General features: G+C 39.5%; 1 protein-coding gene across 1 annotated transcript in view; it reads left to right on the top strand.

The window, feature by feature from the left end:
- ADGRG2 (adhesion G protein-coupled receptor G2) overlaps positions 1-12,111 on the top strand; it is a 79,436-nt gene that overhangs the window by 63,290 nt on the left and 4,035 nt on the right. Inside the window, exons 17-25 of the mRNA XM_054974265.1 lie at positions 480-623; positions 732-854; positions 2,075-2,120; positions 2,474-2,577; positions 4,861-4,985; positions 6,152-6,420; positions 7,324-7,423; positions 7,831-8,114; positions 8,300-8,401. Of these exons, the coding sequence (XP_054830240.1) occupies positions 480-623; positions 732-854; positions 2,075-2,120; positions 2,474-2,577; positions 4,861-4,985; positions 6,152-6,420; positions 7,324-7,423; positions 7,831-8,114; positions 8,300-8,401 (1,297 nt within the window). The remainder of the gene's footprint in view (positions 1-479; positions 624-731; positions 855-2,074; positions 2,121-2,473; positions 2,578-4,860; positions 4,986-6,151; positions 6,421-7,323; positions 7,424-7,830; positions 8,115-8,299; positions 8,402-12,111) is intronic.

Here is a 12,111-nt window from a genome sequence, read left to right as displayed (position 1 = left end):
TTTAGCCTGTAATTTGCTTCTATCTGTGAAGTATCTTTCCTCTTACAGGCATTTTTTTAGAGAAGGTCATAGAATAATTTGGAGCTTATTTCTCTGCGAATATTAGAAATCAGAAGAAATAACAACCAAGACCAAAACTCTATTGATTTTTTAAAAGATGTCATCTTTTTAATTTCCTTAGGGAAGATTTAGAAGTGGAATTTTTATTTGCCAAAAAAATCTGTGTGTAATTCATTAGGAAAGTGAAATAAGACCTCAATCTGGATAACATTAGTGGTATATATGGATGTCTTGCCAGCTAGGACTGAGTAAGTCTGAAAATGGAATTGGTTCCCCCTGGTGTTAGAGGTGATACTTGCCGTTATGGGCTGAAGCATGTACAGTGCCATCGTTCAGCTACAGACTAAACAAATCATAGAGCCAATCTCCTCTTTATTTTACACCCAGAGTTATTTTGTCTCCTTCTTTTAAATATTTAGGTTGCAATGGGAACTCAAGCTCCCGCAAACAGTGTTGGCGCCATTAGACTCCCATCATCAGTAATGACAAATTTGTCATCTGCAGACAAACATTTGGCTTCTAGAATTATATTCAATTTTTTTGAGAAGACCACTTTGTTTCAGGTAATGTTTATGAAATCAAAACAGTTCATATTCACTACAATGTATTGCTTCTTGCTGCAGCCTGATATATCCAACCCAATCAATTTAAGTATTTTTTTCAAATCTCAGGATCCCTCATTAAAAAATGCATCTCTGATCAGCAATGTTATTTCATCAAGTGTTGCCAATCTCACAATTAACAACTTGAAGACGAACATTACTGTCAGTCTAAAGAATGCCAAGCCTAGCCAGGTATGACTAGAATTTTAATAGCTCCAAAACTTCTGTTTAAATGACTCGTTTAGAACTGGATTTAGGCTAAGCTGATCTCATCCTACTACTGCCTCATGCAACATTTGTTTGTTCTCCACTTGAACAACTGAACATTCTTAATTTTTAACTTACCTGAATTAGTAGCTATTGTGGAAAAGGCTGTTTTATGGCAAAGAGCATGTCACAGTCACTCAACATGTTACTTCTTTTACAAGTTCCCCACAGAGCCAACCCGTGCTCTGCACAGACACATCACCTCAGGGATTGGCTTCTGTAAAAAAAAAAAAAACAATATGCAACTTGCAAGCTTTTTTCCCAATGCAAAAACTGTGTGGAGGGGAAATGTTTCCCCATTTCTGTTACTCCATTTGGAGGTATTGTGTGTATGTGCAGCAGCAGAAAGGAGAAAACTCTCCTTCCCCACACTGTTCTTGCACAGAGCAAAAAGCTTGAGAGAAAGGCGGGAGCTTTCCCTCCCCCAGCAGCAGTTTTCTGAGGCTTGCATGTTGTTGTTGTTTTTATAGAAGCCAATTCCTGAGGTGATGTAAAAGAAGTAACTTACCTGAATTAGTAGCTATTGTGGAAAAGGCTGTTTTATGGCAAAGAGCATGTCACAAGGGACTGTTACAAGAATATAAAGGTCAAAGAAAGATAATTAATTTGGAAGTTAGTCTGTGAGGACTAACTTCAGGAACTCTCTAAGAGAAAGTCAAATAACTGTGCATGTCTATTTTGTGATTTTTTTCTTTAAAGCCACTAACAATGTCATCAAAATAATGTCTCTTTTACTCTCTACGTTATCTGAATGTAATCTCTTTCTATTTGTACCTTCATCAATAAACATTCTGCAGGATTTCAGAGTTTGGTGTTTATTTCCAGACTTCCACATTATTCAGTAACTTTAGCTTACAGTTACAGAGGGGTTTCTTAAATTTATTTATGGTAACTATCGGATGTTCCTTGTTCTCCCTTACTTTGAGGTTATTCTGTTGGATCTGGAAAACCATACTGATAGATAAACTAGAGCAAAGGAGCAGTGGTGACAAATGGCTAGATAGCACTGAAGTGGCAGGCAAGGAAAGACTATTGGAAGTGAGAAGACAGACTTTGTTTTTATTTTACTGTTCATTGTGCAATATTTATTCAATTTTTTAGTAACTTAGACATCGTCAAATTATCTTAATTTTTCTCCCAAACAGGAGAATTTGACTGTCAGATGTGCCTTCTGGAACTTTACTAAAAATGGTATGTCCATGTGGCCCTGACTTGTTAATTGCACGAGCCAGTTTGGTGTAATGGTGAAGAGTGGCGGCACTCTAATCCAAAAAACCGGGTTTGATTCCCCACTCCTCCACTTGAAGCCAGCTGGGTGACCTTGAGTCAGAAACAGCTCTCTGGAGCTCTCTCAGCCACACCAACCTCACAGGATGATTGTTGTGGGGATAATAATAACATACTTTCTAAACCGCTCTGTGGGGGTTCCGTTGTTCTGATGGGTGGTATATAAATCAAATATTATTTTTATCTTTGCATAATTATTTAAAACTGTACGAGTACCATTTTCTGTTTAAATAATGGAAGCTTTTCATTTCTGGAAGGTGGCAAAGGAGGCTGGGCCTATGAAGGTTGTGTGGTTAAAGAGAGAAGAACAAATGAAACAGTCTGTAGCTGCAACCATCTCACAAGCTTTGGAGTTTTACTGGTAACACCTTTACAGCAGCTCGTGTTTCTAGGCTTTGAAAGTGGCTTGGCATGTAGCATTTGGGAAGGCAAGAGAAAATCCTTTCTCCTCATAGGTCACAACTGGGTTAATACAAGGTTGTTTGGATTGTAAATAGGCTCTAACTTAAGTGTCTTAATATCCTGGGTCCATATATGAGAGAGATCTATAGGTTTGTGCAATTTTTTTTCAAAGCACCACCTGCAGCAAATGTAACATATTCCCCAGTTTTGTAATCTTGTTTGCCAGATTGGGAATGCCCTGAAGACTTGTGCACTCTTCTCCCTCCTCCCATCAATGGTCACTTTCCCTTTCCTTCTAAGACATAATTATGGCATATATAGTGTTACATCTGCAGAGACATTAACACCAGGGGAGTGCAATTTGGGTTTCCAATTCAGAATAAATATCCAAATCAGACCCGATTCGTAAAGATTTGGGATTTCCTATTGGGCCCAGTATTGCAGGCCCGATTTGGGAATCCTGAATCAAAGCTTTCCAAAGTGATTTGGGTCACTTAGAAAGCTTCGGGGGTGTTTAAACCCCCCCCCCCCGATGGAACCCGCCAGCTAGCTGGAGCAATGGCGCAAACTTAAAGTGCTCCCTGCACTGCATGCGGTGGTGCCTGTGGCAGCCTCCTTCGCCGCCCAGCTGGCTTGCAGCAGTGGCTGTAGCGGCCTCCTCCATTGCCCAGCTGGTTGTCACAGCAGCAGTGGCAGGCCCTCCTGCCGCCCAGCTGGTTGTCACAGTGGTGCCACCTGCAGCAGCCTCCTTCACCACCCAGCTGGTCATTGCAGGGCTCACAGCTGCCTCCTGGCCTGCTAGTCAGGTAAGTCCGGGAGGGTGGGGGGTGGGTGGCTGGGCCGGGACAAAGCTTCCCCCAGCCTTTTCACTTTGGTGTGCTCCGAATCTTTATGGAGCATACCGAAGCAGTTTAAATACCTGAATACCAAAGCAGCTTGCCGTGTCAGGATTCAGGTTATTCCGGATTGTTTTCCTGCTTCGGGTAAACCCAAAGTGGGAAACCCGTGCACACTCTTAATTAACACTATCCATTATTAACTCTAAGACAAGTCTTTGAAGGTAGTTTCAGTCTTGGTTTAAAGCCAGCCATGGTCAAGGTGAACCACAGAGCACCAACAAGAGACAGAAGGTGGTATTCACCCTGGAGAAGTTTTAAATGCACATGGGACAATTTTTATCTTTTAACCCACAAGTTAAGGTATAAACTACAGACTCTCAAGCTCCAGTATTTAGTAAAGGGGGGAAAAACAAATATCTGCTCAAAGCATCCAAGTCCGAAAGGCAAATTGGGCACAAAAGGCAAATTGCTATACACCACCTAACTCCTTGAAATGACAATAGTTTCTCACAGTTCCATTACAGAGATACAGGTTCAAATTCCCATTCTGCCAGAGATGCTCACTTTCTGACCTTGGGCCGGTCACACACTTTTAGCCTAACCTACCTCACAGGGTTCTTGTGAGAATAAAATGGAGTGGAATAAGCTGCTTTGGGCCCCCATTGGGGAGAAAATTGGGATATACATGGAGTAATTGCCTTTATGGCAAAACCAAAGAAGAGGTCTTCTTTTATTGTAAAAACAAAATGTTGTGAAAATAACTGTGAAAGTTAAATCATACATAGAAATGTTGTATAGAAACAGACTTTCAACAATATCTACATAACGTCCTTGCAGAGTTTGAAACAACTGCTGTGCTGCATTCCTACAGTTGCCAACAGACCTAGAGAAGAATATTTAATAGAGGCCTAATGTATGGAAATAAGCAGCTTAAACTTTCATGGTAGGGCACGGAAAGGTCACCTGTTAAATAACATCCTATTAAGCCTGTATTAAAGGAACAGGACATTCCCCCCCCACCCCACCCTTCAAGCCTGTTGGCAACAGCAGCATTCAGGAGGCATACATATTTGCTGTACAGCTTCCCAAAAGGAAGGAACTTCCTGTCTGTAGTGGTGAGGACAAGGGCAAAGATTTTAAGAAGACAATTCACCTACCACTAACAAGGTTTATCTGTAAGCTGTTTAACTGGATGGGAAAGAGAGAGAAAGACATTCATGTGGGAAGAGGAAGTTTGACGTTGTAACCTCTTAAAGATAGCAAATATCACATTTTTCCTTTCCCCCTAAAAATAACATACATTGCATAATTGAATGTTGATATTTATGGCTCTTACAATTTATGTATGCTGTGATTTTTAAACTTTTTTCTCATGGTTAAAACCTATTTCTGTTTCTTTTGAGGATTTATCAAGAAACACCACTTTATCTCCTATCCAAGTGCTGGTTTTGACTTTTATCACCTATATAGGCTGTGGTCTTTCTGCAATCTTTCTTTCTGTTACCCTTGTTACATACGTTGCATTTGAGTAAGTATCTACTTAGTTCAAATTACTTTTTAATATCTTCTATAATATTACATCTCTTTAAAGTGATCAGTCATTCCAAAGAAAAATTATGCTGCACTGAGGCAACAGTATTTTGTTTTACCTTAAAGAGTAATTTCAGTTTTAAAAAAATCACTAAAGACGTAGTGAAACTACTCAGGATTATAATAATTTCTTGTGGCTGAAGGGCAAAAATAGAAACTGAGAAAAGTTTATTCTAAGTTTATCATGTTTTAGGAATGTTGTTCGAAATACAAGCCTTCATAATTTGTAACATTTACACATAGTTTTGCTAATAGGCCTGGAGAAAAATGTACTGTCCCTTTAATAGAGGTTTATTGGACACTGTTTACCAGGTGATATTATTTACCTCCATGCCATGAACAATTTCAGCTGACATGTTAAACCTCTATTAAAGGAACAGGATGTTTTTCTACAGGTCTTTGACAAAACTTTTTCCACATGAACATGTCAGGAGCAGCTCTGGATTTCATGGTCTTTATGACAACTGTCTCAGGTAATAACAGGCTGCACACACAGTACAAGTCGTGCCCTTGATCTGGTGTTTTGATCTGGGCAGAAAGAAGGTAATATGAAAGTGGGGGGATTGGAGATGGCCCCCTTATCGTGGAAAGATCATTACTTGCTGGGGTTAAATATGTTTTATATAATTGTTTAAATATTTTATATATCTTTGTATTTTAAACACTGTTTTAATGTTTGAAATACTTTAATTGGTTCAACATTCACCACTTTGGGGACCCCGAGTTGGGTAGAAAGGTGACATTGGATTTTTTTTTAAATGTAAAATTGACACATTAATTCTTATTAAGATAAACAAAACAGTTGTTCTTTTGAATAATTAAATACAGTATTTACTTAATAGGTATTTATGTTATGATAAAACTCACAGCATATTCCAGTAATAGAAAATGATTGCAATATGCAAATTGTGATACTAGCTAAATTCGGTAAGATCATATATAAGATCACTACATGTGAAAGAGGATGCAATTTGCATCTAAAACGGACCATGGATAAGTAAAACAAAGATACAATGAATAACAAATACTACCTGTATCAATATGTATATTTTAATACATAATAATCAAGGATAACAGTTTATAATATTTTATTTACTTTTATAGGAAAATCCGAAGAGATTATCCTTCTAAAATTCTTATTCAACTGTGTGTTGCACTACTTCTACTGAACTTAGTTTTCCTTCTGGATTCATGGATTGCTCTGCATCACATCCGAGGGCTGTGCATCTCAGTTGCTGTATTACTTCATTATTTCCTCTTGGTTTCTTTCACTTGGATGGGGCTTGAAGCCTTCCACATGTATCTTGCCCTCGTCAAAGTGTTCAATACCTATGTTAGGAAATATATACTGAAGTTCTGCATCATTGGCTGGGGTATGTATGCATATTTTAAATAAATATTGGTTTATCTCTACAATTCATTTTGTGGATAATATACAGAGTAATATGGTGGACACTCTGCTGGAACTGTTTCAGGATCCAGGGAGATTTAAGATCACGTCACTTTCAGACAGGCTGCCCTTAGGCAAGTCACTTGGTCTGTTCACAACCATGCGGCATTATTGTAAACGTGAAGGTAGTTAAGTAAGATGATATATGGCATCCGGAGCTCCTTGAAAGAAATGCTGTAGGCAAATGTAACAAGTGCAATGAATCTGTTAAGTTCTTCAGAGGGGGGGAAGGTCCTAATCTGAGCAACTAATTTAGAATAACTACCAAGCCTTGCACGTCTTTTGTAAAGATTACTGAGATAATGCATTTGAAGCACTTTGAACACCTGAAACACACTATGAAATGTTAGTGTTATGTATCATCCCCAGGTCCTTCATTACAGCTCATCAGTGAAGCTTTCCAGTGGCTCTCATGATATATATTATGCATTTTGTTCAGGTTGATAATTAAAGACGTTAGTTTATTAATCATAAGCATTTTAATAAATAATCTAGGTATATTAGCATGCAGATAAAAACAGTGTGTTAGCTCAAATGACTTCCACTAAATGAGGAGTCATGCTCCACTGAAAGAAAACTCACTTAACGGAAGAAAGTAACTGGATCCAATCCACTGTTTTTACTTGCATAGTAATTTATTCTGCTTATTGATTAAAATTCTTATGATACCACTTTTGTCTTGAAATAATCACCCAAGAGCAAATGCTCCTTTCTAGATTTGTATAACTATTTGATTTTTTAAATCTGCTATGTAGCTAACTAGGTACACCATTTTGATCAACATGTTCTTTAAGTAACCATCGCAGACCTGCTTTCTTTCTTCCAGGTGTCCCAGCACTAGTAGTAGCCATTGTATTGGCAATAAGGCTAGATAACTATGGGCTTGAATCATATGGAAAGTTCCCCAATGGCTCATCTGATGAATTGTAAGTCAAAACTGTAGCTTCACTTTATCCTTTCTTGATTCACTACTACAGTGATAAAGAAATGCTCTAAGCCCAGTAGAAATCGAATTCAGCCTGCGATTAAAAAATAATCATGTGTGAATGCAAGTTTTCCCAAGTTAATAATTTCATCTGCAGTTAGTAAAGATATATATGAGTTGTGCGATGCTCATTAGAACTAGTCTATGGACACAATCCAGAAAGTATCTTTGGTACAGCAAAACTCTCCCAAGAATTTTGCAATGTTGCAAGAAGGAATGCTATTGCTTGGGGGAGGTGGGTGTTGAATGTTACTGAGCTTTTTGACTTTGAGCCTATGTGTTTCACCATTTTCAAAATCATTGATAATGCTTCTGACTGATTTTTTTTCTTTCTTTTTATATTTTTAGTTGCTGGATTAAAAATAACGTTGTCTTTTACATTACCGTTGTGGGATATTTCTGCATAATATTCTTGTTGAATATCAGCATGTTTATTGTAGTGCTGATTCAGCTCTGCAGAATCAAAAAGAAGAAACAACTTGGTGCCCAGCGAAAAACTAGCATACAAGATCTCAGGAGTGTTGCTGGCCTTACCTTCTTACTGGGAATTACTTGGGGATTTGCCTTTTTTGCATGGGGTCCTGTAAATCTTATATTTATGTACCTCTTTGCCATCTTCAACACTCTGCAAGGTATGTATTGGTAGGTTTATAAAAAGCCATTTATACAATAAAAAGAACATTTCTCGTATTCTCGACAGCACACTAGATATTACAAATTAAATGCCTTTCATATAAAGAAAAGATATGAAATGGTTTATCAAGTCAAATAAAAAATTCAGTACCCTGATCTAAACTTGTAACATATTATTTTACAGGATTTTTCATTTTCATCTTCTACTGTGTAGCAAAGGAAAATGTTCGCAAGCAGTGGAGACGATATCTGTGTTGTGGAAAATACAGGCTGGCTGAAAATTCTGGTAAATAATAAAATATTGTTATCTAAGTATATATGGTATAATTACAAGCAGGGCAAGAGCCACCACTCCACTTTTCCTTCATGAACAGAAAATGCTTCCACTCATGAAAGGGCAAAAATTGCTTTCAGTAGTAGCTACTCTTAAAAAGGTAAAGGTGCAAGTACCTGTGCAAGCACCGAGTCATTACTGACCCATGGGGGGACATCGCATCATGACTTTTTCTTGGCAGACTTTTTGTTATGGGGTGGTTTGCCATTGCCTTCCCTAGTCATCTACACTTTACCCCCAGGAAACTGGGTACTCAACCAACCTCGGAAGGATGGAAGGCTGAGTCAACCTTGAGCCGGCTACTGAACCCAGTGAGCAGAGCTTGGGCTGCAGTACTGCAGCTTACCACTCTGTGCCACGAGGCTCCTTAATAGTTACTCTTATGAAGTCCTATTTTGGATCATGTAGCTTAAGGGTACTGTTTCCTTAAGAGTTGAATCTCAACAAGATAGCGATCATCTACCAATCTACGTATTGCTTAAGTTCCAACACTTCCCACTATATCTAACCACGAAATTTGAGGTTGAACTGCCACAAGCTTCCAAATATAAAAGAATTCGATGGTCCAGTAAAGTAGCCAATCAAACAAAAGTATTCTTAAACTCAGAAGGGATTAGTCAACTTCATAATGAACTGATCACAAATTCCAACCCGGAAACCATCTTAGAATGTTATGAAAAAATTATTAAGGGGTGGCTTGATATTTGCCGCCCTAATAAATTAACCAATAAGTCTCAGGAACTTAAAAACTATTCACAGCCGTGGTTTGATCACGAATGTCAAAAAGCTAAAAAACAGCTAACAGACAAGTACAACAGTTATAAGTCTCAGAACTTATCATCAGTGCCTCCAGAACTACATGCCTTAAAGCAGCAATATAAAAACCTAATTAAAATGAAAAAAGAAGCACTTAAAAAGACTTGGGCACATCTAAATTTGGCTGCAAAACTTTAAAATGATGCAGTTTTGGAAAATAGTGTCAGGTGGTCTCTCTCTGGAAGGCCCCAAACTTTCTTGTGAAATCACTGCAAAGATTTGGGAAGATCACTTCTATGCATTATATGCAGTGGAGACATCTCAGATGCAGTGCCCTGCAATGAACATTGACATGCTTCCATCAGGGCCACCAGTCACGAGTCCGACCACAGAAGTTAAGAGACTTATATCTCAGTTAAAGCTGGGAAGGCTTCCGGAAGTGATCTGATCCCGCCTGAGTTGATAAAATCAGATGTGGACTGGTGGGCCCCGGTGCTGGCAAATCTTTTTACTTATATTGACCAAACAGGCACAATTCCTAGAGACTGGGGTATGGCAGTTATCATCCCAATATACAAGAAAGGGGCAAGATCAGACCCTTTTAACTATTAACCCATCAGCTTGCTCAGTGTGGTGGGAAAACTATATGCTAGACATTTGTTTTGGAAACTTTGGGACTGGATAGACAGGGAAAACATATTAGCAGAAGAACAAGCTGGATTTAGAAGTGGCTGATCCACATTGGATCAGTGCCTGCTTTTGCAGCATTTGGTAGAGAAATATACAGCTAGGCCATCAGGAGCTTTGTTATGCAGCTTTTGTTGATTATAAAATGGTGTTTGATAGTATCTCGCGCAATAGACTTTGGCTAAAACTTGAAGAGTCTACAATAGATAGCAGATTGCTGGCCCTCATAAGGGCCTTTTATGAAGATAACCAACTAGCAGTAAGGTACAACCCACAAGGACACCTATCTCATAGGGTGCTGGTTAAGAGGGGTGTGAAACCAGGCTGCATACTTGCTCCCTTATTGTTCAATTTCTATATTAATTCCATGATACAGTCACTGTCTAATCCGGATTTCCATCCTACCATTGCAAACAGACCATCTCTATGCTCTTATATGCAGATGATATGGTCATTCTGTCATATACTGAAGTAGGGCTGAGAAGAGCCCTCCAAGCACTTTCGTCATACTGCAATGATGCAGTATGAGCCCTCCAAGCACTTTCGTCATACTGCAAGCAAGCATGAACAAAGAGAGACTTAGGGAAGTGACCCTAAGGGAGAAGCCAGGAAGCTTGCATGATTTCAATGAGGCAGGGCCTACCTTTATAGGTAAGACGTGCCCTGAGGTGGAGGAGAGTCCTCCAAGCAGTTAGGACAAAGACTCCAATGGTTAGTTCCTGGGTTAGACAAAAGGCTTGATGGCTCTGGTCGATGGCTGCTAGGGTGTGTGAAAGCAAATGCAAAGCGTGTTCCAGGGTTTGCACAAAGGAATAATTTTCTGATGAAGTACACCGGAGCTAGGTTAAGTGTTTTTAGGGAGGAGATGCATTGTGCCAGGAACGACTGTACATGCTTATGAATGCCAATTGATCAGTTCCTCAATCACGGATAGGAGATCTCATCACGGGAGGAGGGAGAGGAATGTGCTAAGTGGGGGTGACTCTGCAAGACCTTTATTGCTCTGGGCCTTCTGGAGCTTGGGTGGATAGTGAGGCCAGTCGCATCACAATACCTCTGCTTTCCAATGTGGCATTCCTTACATGCCTGGTTCCCCAGGGCAGGATCTGGCAATGACAGGGGCTCTCTGGTGGCTGTGCTGCAGCCATTTTAAACTCCAGAGGCTTGTACACTTTTAATATCATGAGCAGTCATATAAAAACTGCTATTAAAATGACGGAGGCCGTGCTGACTGCTCACAAGGTGGCAAATAGATGGACATAAGATTGAGCAAGTAAAGGTGTTCAGGTATTTGGGAGTTGCATTTCAGTCCTCAGGTTCATGGGCTGTACACCTTTCTCAGGTCACAGAATCTGCCCATAAAACAGCCTCAGCCATTCTGAGATTCTTCCATACAAAAGGAGGTGCTTATATTCCACACACCCTGAAGGTTTTTCAAGGCAAGACAATACCTCAGCTCATGTATGGTGCGCAGGTATCCTTGTACAAAGATTACTCCAAACTTGAAGTAATCCAATAAAATTTTTAAAGATCTTTACTAGGGGTACCAAGATGTATCCATAATGCTTTGCTTAGGCTAGAGGCTGGATTAGTATCATTGGAAACTTGGACCTGGTTCCATGCCATCTGTCTATGGCTCAAGATAAAATTTTCCCCTTCAGGACTATCTCCTCTAATCTTCCTAGACAGTTTCCGTTCAAGCTGGATCTCAACAACAGATTGCAAATTGTTATTATTGGGCTTCTCCATCACAGCTCTGATGCACCTTGGCCATCAAGGAGCCAGAATAATTATTAAACAGAGACTATGGGACACTTCTCTCCAAATAGATAGAGCACGGGCATTACATGTCCCACCAGTGGGGAACAGAAAACAGAACTTTACTCCACCCAGCTATTTTTTTTCATTGGAATTTCCAAAACACCGCAGAGCTTTTACCCTAGCACATTTTAATGCTCTCCCATCTATTGTCTTGGAGGGGAGATACACTCATATCCCATATGCAGACCGCCTCTGCCCCTGCCAATCTGGACAGGTAGAGACAGTAGAGTATGTTTTTTTATACTGTCAGTATTATCAGGAGATTCGAACAAAGTCCATTTCACCAGTTATTGCTGCCCACCCAGGCAGATCTAGTCAGTCTTATTCTGCCCTCCTCTTATCTGATTGCTGTAAAGAAATCACTGCTAAGGTTGCAAGGTTCTGTGCCTTAGCTAGTG

This window comes from Eublepharis macularius, chromosome 3 (genome assembly GCF_028583425.1).
Source record: "Eublepharis macularius isolate TG4126 chromosome 3, MPM_Emac_v1.0, whole genome shotgun sequence".
Classification (NCBI taxonomy): domain Eukaryota; kingdom Metazoa; phylum Chordata; class Lepidosauria; order Squamata; family Eublepharidae; genus Eublepharis; species Eublepharis macularius.
This window is presented reverse-complemented; position numbering and strand designations above follow the sequence as displayed.